The 13,971-nt window shown below is 42.4% G+C and overlaps 1 protein-coding gene across 1 annotated transcript; it reads left to right on the top strand.

Annotated features, from left to right (window-relative positions):
• The first annotated feature begins 2,020 nt into the window (after positions 1-2,020).
• LOC121709760 (CAP-Gly domain-containing linker protein 2-like) lies at positions 2,021-11,553 on the top strand. The gene is made up of 12 exons (XM_042093363.1): positions 2,021-2,369; positions 3,243-3,305; positions 3,994-4,077; positions 4,432-4,557; positions 5,312-5,380; positions 5,690-5,815; positions 7,111-7,236; positions 7,976-8,101; positions 8,988-9,113; positions 9,578-9,757; positions 10,764-10,892; positions 11,162-11,553. Exons 1-12 carry the CDS (start codon positions 2,021-2,023, stop codon positions 11,443-11,445), a joined length of 1,788 nt encoding a protein of 595 aa, XP_041949297.1. The 3' UTR covers positions 11,446-11,553.
• Positions 11,554-13,971: the final 2,418 nt, after the last annotated feature.

Genomic DNA, 13,971 nt, shown 5'->3' with positions numbered 1-13,971 from the left:
GTATTTCAAGGTCTAAAATACTTTTTCAGAGAAGGTCACCCCAGATAAGAGGTCAAATGGCTCAAATTTAGCCTGCAGTGTTTGAAGCTATTTTAATTGAACCCTGTCTTCTACACACTGTGTCTCTGCTAAACCTTTCTGGTTCAGCCATGGAGAGACCACACATGATGTGTGTAGCATCCAGGCCAACAGTGGAAATGACAGTGGAGTGAAACACTGTGCTATTGGATTGAGTCACTGGAGTGTAGCGTGCGCGACTGCCTGAATACAATAGCTCATGACATGGAACATTCCTAGACAGTGAAAAATGAATTTTATGAATATCCACTACAGACACACATCACAAATAGAACTAATTATCAGACTCTTGACCTCATTCTGCCTTTCCATTTCTCTCTCTCACACTCTAGCCTATGTTTTCTTGTAAAATAGTGTGTGTGTGTGTGTGTGTGTGTGTGTGTGTGTGTGTGTGTGGAGCAGAAGGAGGACTGAGAGGAGCCACAAAACACCTTGGTTACAATCCATCTCAGGTGCTGAATCATAGACTTACCTACCTTTTTACCATTGGCTTTCCCAAGTTTCTGAAGTTAGAAGCAAGTTTTAAACACTGTAGCATATTGACAGGGTTGATTTGGACAGAATTTTAGCCTGTTAGCCTAAGGTGTAATTATTCATGGTGTTAATCCAACTCAATTATTAGTGTTGCTGTGTAAATTACTTTATAGATAATGCTATAAGTGCTACAGCCTTTAAAAGTTCTATATGTTGTTTTGGAACTCCATGCTCATATTTATTAAAAAATTGCTCCGCTTGTGACTTGACTGTAAAACAATTTCATAAATTATGATTGACCTCACTCAAGTCTGAAAATCAATGGAATAATATCATGACTGAACTGACCCCTAGCCTGCTCTGCCCAAGGCCCCACACGCTTGCCAGACATTTGTCAGACACCCTGAGGGAGGCGGCCTCGACCTTTTGGATTAGGATGACTGGGACTGCTCTGCCTGTGGTCGAGTTAGCATTAGGACTGACATCAGCTGGCCAAGTGCCCCTTGTCACGCAGACAAAGGCATGTCATTAGGCAATAAATCAGCCCGAAGATTGAAAAAAAAAAAAAAAAACTTTCATGACTACTTTCATGACTGATCCATGGTTTTTTTCCTGTTTTGGATTTATTCATAGTGGCATATCCTTGAGAGCTGGCTAATGTGCCAAAATATTATAATTTCTAACAGTTCTCAGTTTTACTTACAGTTTAAAGTCTCTGTTTCCATTATGTATTGATTTGTGTGTCTTTGTGCAAAAGTTTGTACAATGACATAGCTGCACAACTTCCATTCTTTGTGGAAGAATATATAAAATAATAATATATATCTTTAGAACACAATGTTCTATAATGCAGTTTTAAGAAATGGAGGACTCAGGGTTGGGTATTATTGTGAATAATAGCATAATTACTGTGATCTTCATCTTGCCTGCATGCCTCTCAAGTTCAAACACTTTTTGGCCTCACCAGAAAAAATCAATCAGGAAAATTCATGCTTCCATTGCTTTCAGATTGGCATAATAACCGATCTCTTCCAAAAACTCAAAGCTTGTACTGAGTCAGGCCAGTCATACTGTATGTGGAGTGAGTGAGCACATGCGTTCCATGTATTAAGGAGGTGCTATGAAAATTGTATGTACAGTAGTATGCGAGAATTTGACACCTGGACGAGTGTGAGACCTGAACGTACTGTTCCAATAGACTACAAATGTCCAAACCACAACAAGGACATTTAGCGTGAGCACAACTTATCACTTAAAGAATGTTCCCTTGTTCAAACACCATCTGTACGTTCTCTTCAAACATATGATATCTCCATACATAATAGTTAACCCATGTGTGTGTGTGTGTGTGTGTGTGTGTGTGTGTGTGTGTGTGTGTGTGTGTGTGTGTGTGTGTGTGTGTGCGTGCATATATATTATAGGGGAGAGCAAGAGGGCAGTCTGCTTGCAGTTTGTGTGTCGTGTTACGATGCAAGGCATTTGGTTTGTGGCGTTACTCCTCTGTGTCTCCCAGGCCCAGGGGCAGCCCGTGGACACCAATGGGAATGAGAGGACCAGCCTGCTGGAAGTCATGGCCGAGCTGCGGGACCTCCAGGCGACCGTGAAGAAACTGGGCGAGGTGTCCATCGCACAGAGCAAGGAGCTGACGGCGGCGCAAGCCGCGGTGTCGGCTGTGGAGGCACGTCTGCAGGCCAGCGAGAGCCAGGTGGAGTCGCAGCAGGCGATGCTGGGGGACCTGAGGGTGAAGCTGAACCAGCAGGAGATGCAGCTGGAGTCCACCCGCCAGCAGTTGGGAGACCTGAGAGAGTTCAACGCAGGTAGGGTCAAGTGACACATGTCTTTGTTGATGTTGTTGTTGGACACACTGGTATCGATCTGGTAACACAGGTCAGGTGACTCTCTCATGTGTTTTACCCTGTGATAACTGTGTGAACACAAATTAAAATGCTGGAGAAAATGCTAAAATTAAGGACAACTGCTCTGAATTTATGTGGCATGTGAAATGGATTGATTAGTAATGGTTCGGCCTTTAGAAATTGTAGGCTGTCTGCCTCACACACACAAACACACACACACACACACACACACACACACACACACACACACACACACACACACACACACACACACACACACATAAACACACGCACACACACACACTAATTAGCACATGCCATACACAAATACTGTATATTGAAAATATTCATATGATCAGCCTCCCCTCAAGCTGTTAGCAGAAAAAAAGTGCTGCTTGATGAATACCCGTTGGCATCTCAAAATCGCACCTGCTATTTTTGACAAAGTTCAGCTCTCACCTGTTTGGACGTGCAGCTCATTACGGCTGGGATTATAAAAAAATCAATCTTCTTGAATCTCGAGGAAATTATTCCCCAGAATATCAAAACATTCCACGCAGCATGTTACCAGTGAGGATTATAATCAGTGAGTGAAGTGACAGACCATGTGCAGCACTGCTAAGGTGCTTCTGCACAAGAATTTAGATCTCTTTTCCCAGAGATGAAGGTGCTAATTTTATTCATGAAATTCATATTAGCTTCATTTTCCACCGTCACATCTCCCAGCCAGTGTATGTTAGACCTAGCCACTAATTGTGCTCCATTTCCAGTTGTGGTGTGACTGGAGGTAGGGTGTGTGTGTAAATATTCATACTTCTATTATCACCTTTTTAGTCATGGATGTCAGACTCAACACCACCGAGGTGCAGGTGATGGGGCTGAAGGAGGTGTCTGCAGGTATGGTGGGCCAAGGAAACCAGGATCTGGTTTGGGGTCTGGAGTGATTATATGCAGTTTATATGGGGTTAAATGGGAAAGAAAGCTCTATTTCATATTTCTCATTTCTTGGAGTACTTAAAGGTTGTATCAACAATTTCAGGCCCAAAAAAGGCCCAAACATAAATGATCACATTCATCTAATCTTTCCTAACGATCCGCTAGCTGCCTGCCCTATCAGCAGGCCGTCAAAAAAACGTATCTCTGTAAGCAGCCTAGGCTCTGAGATCTGTACACAAAAACAATTGCTACCAACAAGGGTTGGCAACCCCTCAAAAGCAAAATAAAATGTTTTAACCAATAACCGACGAGATGTTCATTTAGGAGAGTTTTAATTGCACGGGAGGGAGGGGGAGGGCGTAGCGAGCTAGCTCTGTTTGTTTGAACATCAACAGAAGTGACGTATCCCCGCTATCGTTGATATAACCTTTAAGGTCATTTATAATACATTAAATGTTTGGGGTTTGCCCATTTTGGTTGCATTTTATTTCAGAATATTATGCTTTTATAAACATATTAAAAACATTTCAAACCTTAAACACCAGATAGTATCTCTAGTTTTGTGTATCATTCACCACTTATATCATATCAGATGGCATCAACATCAACATTGTTCAGATGTTTTCTTTCCTCTGGCTTTGACCCACAGCCCAAGGCCTTGAGATCGGATGTGCAAAGGCCAGACTGGACGTGAGCGAGAAAGACATGAAGGAGGTTAAGACCCAGGGTGAAGGTAAGCCTTGGGTGTAAACCTGCAGCCTAGCTGCGAGAACATGCTCACACTCTATGTGAGCCCTTGGCATGGGAAAGGTGGTGATGGTTCTCTTCAGTCATTTGTAATAGTAGATGCTATGACAGCTGTCGTTAAATGCCATGACAGCATAATGTTACAGGTTAATAAGAAGACGTTGAATAACAATGAGGACATTGCACTGTGATTTGGCATATGGTGTTGGAGAAACCTTATGACAGAGTGGTCATCTGGTGGTAATGGTGGGGAGGGAGACAGAGTAAAATGTTGGTGGACAAAGACCATCTAAATGACACAACCCACTGGAGCAGTGTGATGAGTGTTTTTGCTCTATAGCCCAGGCATCCAAAATCAATGCTCTGGAGGACCGGTCAAGCTCAACGGAGAGCCAGGTGCTGGGACAGCAGGCAGAGATGGGGGGAATGAAGGATGAGATTGACGACCTGAAAAAGGAGATTTCTGGTAAAGTCTAAAGATACTGTATGCCGTCTTTTTCTGCTTCTTCTTCTTCTTCATTTTCTTCTTATTCCTCTTCTTCTTCTATCATTAATACAGTCATGAATAGTTGATCATTTATTGCATTTGTTGTATTTATTTTGTTAGTGTGATTAAGCTTTCCTTTTGATATTCTTAATGAAACATGGCATGTGTTGATATATACACATGTATACCGGTACTGTCTAGAGTTGCCATGCCCAAACTGTCACTTCATTCATTTTGAATTGGAAACCCTCCATTAGTGCTTGTTTGCATTAGACGCATCCTAAATGTAAGTATAGGCTCATTTGACATTTTAGGTACACTCATATTTCAGGAGATTATCTGACAGCCAAGGGCGTAGGTTTGGTCTCAGCATAGTGGTAAACATGCTCCCATCCAAAGTTTTTTTTGAAACATCAAAGCATCAAATTCAAAATGAACATATATTTTCCATGAAATAGTCAATTTTTTCCATTTTCAACATTTGATATGTTGTCTATGTCCTTTTTGCTGCAAAATATGGGTGTACGAGACTTGTTTATTATCACATTCTGTTTTTATTTGCATTTCACACAACGTCCCAACTTTTTTCTGTTTTGGGGTTACGTAACAACCCCACCTCCTCCATTGCCCTTTCTCACAAATGTTTCACCAGAGTCAGATCTACTTGACCAGTCAACACTAAATGTGGTGATACAATGAGATAGGCCTTACCTTGTAGCATGTGTATCGGCAGGTATAAGTGGAGAGGGAGTCGTGGTGGATCTGAAGGCTGACATTGAGAGTTTGAAGAATGAAAATGCAGGTAACAACAAACACAGTAAATACTGGTACTGTAGCATTTATGGAATATATACATGGGGAAATATTGTTTAAACCATTCATAACGATACTTATACGCTTACACAGACACAAACACAGACAGGCATAGACAGACAGAAACACACACACACACACACACACATACACACACACACACAATACACTATAATGGCACAGATCTACCTAACCCCTTACCCCCTGTAGTTAGATAAAATAGAAGAAAAAAAACAGCCAGCTGAGCTGGTCACTACCGGTCATCTTGACTCAGTTTGCGACCTTCTCATTATTTCAGCCCAGGCTCTGGAACTGAAGGCTCTGGGTGACAAGAGCAGCTCCACGGGGGTGCAGGTGGAGGAGCAGCAGGCCGCTGTGCTGGAGCTGAAGGCCACCGTGGAGGGCCTGAGAGGAGAGAACGCAGGTCAGGCTCTGGACATGGGGTACATGTGTTTCGGTGTGTGTGTGTGTGTGTGTGTGTGTGTGTGTGTGTGTGTGTGTGTGTGTGTGTGTGTGTGTGTGTGTGTGTGTATTTGTGTGTGTGGTCAGGGGGCTTGAGTGAGTGTGTGTGTGTGTGTTTGTGTGTGTGTGTGTGTGTCTGTGTGTGTGTGTGTGTGTGTGTGTGGGCAGGGGGCTTGAGTGAATGTGTGTGTGTGTGTGTGTGTGTGTGTCTGTGTCTGTGTCTGTGTCTGTGTAATGAAGGTTGAGAGAGATTCAATATTACAAATTCAATATGCCATGAACCCCTTTTAAAAACTATGATTATGTGTCTATCGCCCTAGGTGAGTAAATGTGGAAATCTTTACACCTCAGCTAGAATGCAGAGGTTTAAAAACCCCTAAATATTTAAATATAAAATAACATATTTATTGTCATAACTGTTATTTAACAAAACAAAAATCTGACAACTCACAATGGAATCTGGTGTGTTTGCCTCGGCAGAGCATATTTTACCCACTTTTGACTGATTAAGTTAAAGTTGACTGGTATTTAGAAGACAAGACACTTTCCACTTTTCAATTCCATTTTAGCAATGTGAGAAGCATCTATAAGCAAGCATTATTTTCTTGGATGTCTGAAATATTTTATGTCCTGGTGGCGTTTTGTTGGTGAAGGTGTGGGAAAGAAGTATTAGAGCAATCTGCTCTTCCCGAAACATTCTGACAGTTCTAAGAGGGGGAAACAAATTGGCTTGAGGAGATATGAATCTGTTTAAGGCCACCCAAAGTTATGATATGAAATAACATATGGTGTGGCTACAACACAAGAGAACATATGGTGTGACAACATAATATCTTTAAAGCATTGCAAAAACCTCTCTCTGTAAATCAGTTCACATAGATAATAATTGAACAATATTGTTTTTTTTAGATTTATAAAAAAAGTGTTATTTCTCTTGGAATCCTTGTGAAGAAATAGGTTTTGAAGACACTCAGATTTAAGTATGTGTGTGTGTGTGTGTGTGTGTGTGTGTGTGTGTGTGTGTGTGTGTGTGTCTGTCTGTCTGTCTGTCTGTTTGTTTCTCTGTCTGTCTCTGTGTGACTTGACAAACAAACACAAAAGGTCCAAACGCGTCTTTTTTTCACTCACTTATCTCTGCAATGCCTTTCTTTGCCGTGACAGTATCTCCCACCCAGTTGTCAGCTGAAACATTTATTGTCTGCAGCCCTGGTGGGCAGTAACAGCACATAATCTCTCCCTGCTCTCGGCTGTTCCTAGCCCAGGCACGGGAGCTGACAGCGTTGGGGGAGAAGTCCAGCGCCACCCAGAGTCAGGTGGAGGTACAGACGGCTGCCGTGGTTGAGCTGCAGGCAGAGGTGGAAGGCCTGAAAGTACAGACCACAGGTGAGACAACAGTGAGCGGCCTTACGTAATCTACAATGGCCGAGGAAAGTGTTAATAGAATTAATGTTGAGCACATTTTTTTTTTAAATATGTGAATCTAAATATAAAATAGAATGATTCAGTCAGGCAGTTACTGCTATGATAGATACAGTATGATAGCATAGTAATATAGCAAGTGCAAGCAAGCGAAATAGCAAGTGAGCCTGGGGCCTGCCAAGCAACTGTGGGAAAATACTAATTTTAAATGTAGTTGCTACCACAGACATTGTTGCATATCTCAAATTATTCCCCAGTGCTCAGACCCTGAGGTCAGAAATGTGCCATGTGTTAAGGTGTTTCGATTATATACTGTGTAAGTGGTTCCTGGAGGAAGACAATATTCAACAACAAATCTTCCAAGGCCAAGTGGAATGTTTTAAAACAACATGGAGTTCGCTCAAGAACACAACATCAACAAAAGCAAATCATTCACTCAAACTATCAGGTGATTCCACCACTATTCCCAAACACTACTGCATTTTTAACAAAGTCTGCACCAGGCAAAGATAACATCTCCATTTGCACAGAACAGCCTACAAACACCCATGCCATGCTTGATCTGGAGATAAAAGAACTCATGCAACTCTCTGATATGTGCGTGTGACATACACACACACACACACACACACACACACACATCTTGTCTGCTCTGCTGTGTTCCTACTAAGCCTCTCTCTCTCTCCCTGTCTCCTCCCCCCAGCCCAGGCCCTGGAGCTTGACGCGCTCAGTGACATGGCGAACTCCACGGGGAGCCAGGTGGCAGAGCAGCTGATTACAGTGGCAGGGCTGCAGGTGGCCGTGGAGACTCTGACGAGCCAGAGCTCAGGTAAAGGGATGTGACTATGTGGTACTCATTGAAGCTGGCAGTAGACCTCTGAGAATGTGTGTGTGTGTGTGTGTGCGTGTGTGTGTGTGTGTGTGTGCATGTGGGATTGTGCAATGAGAATGCTATTCATTGGATTAATTTTTATTAGTTCATTTTATCTTTCTTGCTTTTTAAACAAGGTTAAGCATCTATCGGTAGTTAAGATATCTGCGAGGTGTATAAATATGTGTAGGATTCATATCATAATAAGTTAAATCAAGTAAAACTATAGAAATAACATTAGCTGAGTTTACCAAAGCACTTTGTGACTCATGAAAGTCGAAGCGCAAAAGGTCATTGGTGTTATTGGTGACACTTCCCTCAAGCCCACATCTTATTTTATTAGCACAGTTTATTTTCTTGACATAAAAACCGTGTTATATAAGTCACGGCCATTTTTAAAGGCATATATGAGTTCCTTGCACTAGTTTGCAGAAGTTCTCAGGGCATAGTGTGACTCATGCAAGTAATAATTGTGGGCATGGAAAAGGCGTACAGAATGAAATCAGAGTAAAACATAATCTCCTGCCTGCTAAACATCCCATCCAGACGGTTGCATTGTCCGTGGTGAATTACAGCACACTCCGCAAATTATGAGAGCCTATAGTGTCCACGGACATTTGTTTTGTCTGTGAAGAAAGAGCCGGCGTGGTCAATTACATTCCTTCCTTGCTCTGTTTTCACAAGAGAACGAAAATGAGAAATATTTGCGCCGCGCATTGTGCCCCAAAGTTATGCAAATTCCCCCCACAAATTAAATGCCAACAATGGAGTGCATTTCCTTCTTGGTTTTGTGTGGCTGTGGGTGATTGGCAGCTGGAGTTGTTTCCCATTGATGTGATTGCAGCACTGGACGCAGAGCTGGAGGCTGTTGATATGAAGGCCACCTCCGTTGAGATGCAGGTTGGGGAGCAGCAGGCTGCAGTGGTGGAGCTCAAGGCGAAAGTAGAGGGACTGCAGACTGAGAATGCAGGTAAACACACACACACACACACACACACACACACACACACACACACACACACACACACTCATGCAGACATACACAGACGCACACACACACACATTCACTTATAGACTCTCTCTTTCTTTCTTACGCAATAACTCTCTCACCTACACACACACACACACACACACACACACACACACACACACACACACACACATTACACATTCCGTTTAACTACCGTATGTTTTGGAACATCAACCATGTCAGAGGTATGGTGAGTATACGTTGAAAAGGTCACAGAAATGTCACCAATTACACAGACTGATGATGCCCTTTTGTTCAAATGGCTGTTTACAGCGCAATGTGCTTATGAAAGCTAAACACACTAAGAGCATCGGCAACGTCCCTCTGTGAATTAAGCACAGGGAACTTAATTATAACGATGTAGTGACACCACTGTGCTGATAAGTTCCTTAATAACTTCACAGCTCAGGCCACAGAGTTGAAAACACTTGGTGGTCAGTTCACAGACCATCAGGGCATGCTCGATACACACGCTCTCATCATGACTGGGACGTATAAGGCTGTGGAGGTCCTGGTTAATGACGTTGGTGCCCTGAAGGAGCATGTCGCGGATCTGGTAGATGGATCTGGAGGAAGCTCTGGAGGTACGGTGGTCTGCATGCCCAACATGTGATTTTACCACTTTGATGTGAAGCTACAGTAGGAGGATAAAGGTCAGGTTTTGAATGGGGTTGTGGAAGCACATCAGTTTAGTCCATGAGAAATGCTAAATCAATCAGACGTTAAAGTTAACGATTTGCACCAATTAACATTCTCTCCCTGTCCTCTTGTCCTGTCCATCCTATACTGTACGTTTCACCTACACAACTCACAACAACCTTACATGTCCCATGTGTACCTCACACGTATCACTATTAGACTTGATCACACATACCATACGTATCACTATTAGACTTGATCACACATACCATACGTATCACTATTAGACTTGATCATATCAAGGAATCAACGATCAAAGATCTGATTAGATTACATTAGATTCAATCTCATTATCATTGTGCAGATAATGAGATTGAAGGGGGGGGGGGCAGGATACAAAGCTAATGAACTGCAGTTATCATCTAACCAGAAGAACAAATATACAGTAAATATAAGCTTGCAGGCTATAAACAACATATGTACAGTTGATTATGTATCGTAACATTACTTGAACTGTGTAGGTGGTTCTGTCTGTAAAACGTGAATAGTGCACATGACAAACAGAGTGGAATAAACAGCACAGTAATGAGTGTAGTGATGGTGGCGTGGAGAGCAGCAGGGTCCCAGCCTCAGGGAAGAGCCTCCTCCTGGGCCTGCTGGTGCCGGAGCGGAGCCTTTTGTACCACCTGGCACATGGGAGCCCAGCCGACCACCCAACAACATGGCCACAGGGATTCCCCCAAGAGCTTGATGTGTCGTGATGTTTTCATCAGCAGCAATCCATTAGGCTTTTTTTCTCAGCAGCATCTTTTGTGTTTCCCATGATGCATCAGCCATGGTTACAAGACATTTTCACCTTAACTGACATCAGTTCTGAGACATTTATAAACTTTCGAATGATATGTTACTGTAATGTTTTTTTATTTTTATTTCTCTCTCCTGAACTCACAGGTGGAGCCGTGGTGGCCTTCTCAGCTGCCTTGGGCGTCTCCGGAAAGTTTGGTCCTTATAATTCAGAACATGTCATCAGGTTCAAAAATGTCATAACTCGCGTTGGCGAAGGCTATGATCCTAAGACAGGTGTGTACTTGTGTATTTCGTCATCTATGCATTGTTCAGATCATAACAGACAGAATATAAACTTTCCCTCAAGCTATTTATAAAATGTTGTGTGTGCAGTTTGTGTTTGTGTGGGCATTTTTATTTATGTGTGTATTTACTTACACATATTGTTGCTGTGTGTGTGTGTGTGTGTGTGTGTGTGTGTGGGGGGGTGGGTGATTTTTTGGGGGGTATTTTATGTTTGTTTGTGTGGTCGTGTGTGTGTTTCTGTTCCATCCCTCTCACAGGCATTTTCACCGCTCCCATCAACGGAGTTTACTACTTCAGCTTCACCACCGCTGGCGTCTCCGACTACTACAGCCGCGGTGTGATCTTCTACAAGAACACCACTCAGATCAGTCACGCAAGCGAGAGAAGCCGCAATGATGGCTATGGCCACGTGACTAGCAGCGCCACACTGCAGCTGGTCAAGGGCGACCGCGTCTACCTCAGCCTCAGCCGCAACTTCCAGCTCCACGATGACAAGAACAACCACAACACCTTCAACGGATTCCTCATCTCCTCCAACTGATCCATGTGTGTTGTTGAGGGTTTTGCCGTGGATGTATGGTCAGAGTAAAGCCATCTGAAGTTGCGTGTGAAGTGTTGTGGATGAATATGACGTTCCTCGTGTTCTTTGCAAAATAAATTCAAGTGGTTTTCTGAAGGGCTGATTCCTGCTTGTGTTGTTATCTTTTCTCACCGAAAATCTTTGGATCCGTAAAGTGTTTGGGCCAGTGGTGGCTGTTTCACTCCCATTTGCTTGGTAGTTCATTATCAGCCAATTACAATTGCCAAAGAGTTTTTTTTTTATATGAATATGGAAAATATGGCACATGCAAGTAACATGTGCAAAGTGAAATCTTAACACTTAAATCCTCCATCTAATCATGTCCTTGCTTCAGCTACCAGGAGAGAGCCATTTACATCACCAGTGCGTCATTACTGCTGCCTCTTTTGATAACCTGACCTGATTCTGACCACTTATACAGTTTTCTGATTGCTTAAGCACATTTTTTGTAACTATTGGCTATTTTTGCAAAACTCTACACACAAATAAGAAAACCTTTCAACCAATCAGCAAAACATTGTAGTTCTCACACACCTTCGTCAAAATTATGTTTTCGTATCAAACAGTAAACACAAGCCATCACATTAATAAGCACACAATGCGCCAACTACACTGATGGTTTTGCTTTCTCTGTGCACAAGGTAGGCTATGTCAGTTTGAGGTCATACTTTCCATAGTTCTGTAAACATACAGGGATCCAAACTTCCAAGTATTGGTGTGTATTTACACACATCAAAACAAACACAAGTGTGTTTTTCCAAGTCAAAACACGAAATAGCAATTTTACTGAGACAAAAAAAAAAAAAAAAAAAAAAATCAGTCTACATTGTGCCGACTCTCTCAAAATTTTGTCTACATCACATGCAATGTCCTCTAGTCCAAGGCACCAGGGAAAATATCTTCTGGAATGCCGTATCCAGGACTGACATGATGCCTGGTCAATATCCCCACATGCCTCCTCCATGTGGGGATGACCAGGCTTGGAATTTCACCATTCTGGGGGCAAGGCCACTTGGCCTTCAGTTGGGCATATTTGGTGGGGGGCACCAAGGCCAAAGTTAACTATACAGTAGTAGGCTATAAAAATGATCAAAGTTTTATTTAGCCTATTCACTGCAGTAGACCTGCATCACTGTATGAAACATTACAAAAACATGAAACATGACATATTACATAGAACTGTAAATCATCTGATCATCTAATATTTACAGATATCTAGGCAACAATTATTTTATATTTGGCCTGTTATAAAATCATGTATTGAACAATTTAACCACAGTTCAGCTTTAAGAAACTCAAATAGCCTAGATGCGGGAAGATGCTCTGGAACGGCTAACTGTACAGGGGACCAGGGTTCTAAATTAACTTTTTTGATCACCAGCCAATGTGACTGGTAACTTTCTAAAGTTACTAGCCAATCAGAATTTCTATTAGCCAATTTTTTCCCGGTGAAAATAAGAGAATTATGAGTTTATGAGATGAGTGTCACTGAATGCATTTGATCATTGTATTAACATTGTTGGCATGAATACATACCACAAAATATACACAGAAAGTGCACTTCATTTCATGTTTGGGATCTCTATCTATCTATTTCTCTGTCGATATCCTCATCCCCTGCTTCATTCCTATTCTCGCCCCTATAAGTCTGTCCCAACCACTGCCGCATTTAGTTTAATCTTAACTTAATAAAAAGGAGATATTAATTATTATCAACAATGACAAGCCAGCTAGAACCTGCCACTCGTTTTCTCTCCCTCTCCTGCACACTCAGACTCGTTCTCAATTAAATGGAGTAGCATAGGGCCTATGTTCAAGTTGGATCTTTATAGAGAGGACCCGAAAAGTATCATCTTTATGTAACATGCTGTTGGTGCATGTTGACATTGTATACTTTCTCTAACAAGAGTGAAAAACAGTTTGCAGTACAGCTACTATTTATTGGCTAAATGTTGGTCCCTCCTCTGTCTCTTGGTGCCCTATGCACAGTGCGTGATGCGTGTGGTGGTGGTGATAACTGATCAGGCTACCTTTTTAAAACTGAATATTTTCGCCCACAAGTTCCTCACGTTCCATCTTCAGCTAACTCCATAGACAATAAAATGATCTGCTTCAGGTTTTGCGGTCTCCGTTACATGACATCAGCCCCCCACAAAGGAAATAGCTAAACACAATGCGTTAATTGCGTTAATATTTCGTAATGCATTATGCATTTGTGTTATGTACATGTGTTAGGTACTTTTTACTTTACTTTACTGGCTAACTCCCTCCTCTTTCAGTCTATGTTCCCTGCTCTGGCTCCTCGTTCTTCTAATTCCTTGTGTTTTCTGGTAGACGCTCCCATCGTTTCCATGGTCTCTCGCGCTGGTTTCACTGCAAACTGCGTGCAGCCGACGTAGCATTACGGCACAGTGGTCATGGGAAATGTAGGAAGTACTGCCGGGGGATATATGACCGAAAACCGAGCCTTATGTATCATGCATGTAA

Source organism: Alosa sapidissima, chromosome 5 (assembly GCF_018492685.1).
Source record: "Alosa sapidissima isolate fAloSap1 chromosome 5, fAloSap1.pri, whole genome shotgun sequence".
In the NCBI taxonomy this organism is placed as follows: domain Eukaryota; kingdom Metazoa; phylum Chordata; class Actinopteri; order Clupeiformes; family Clupeidae; genus Alosa; species Alosa sapidissima.
Note: the sequence above shows the minus strand (reverse complement) of the source record. Positions and strands in the feature narration are given on the sequence as shown.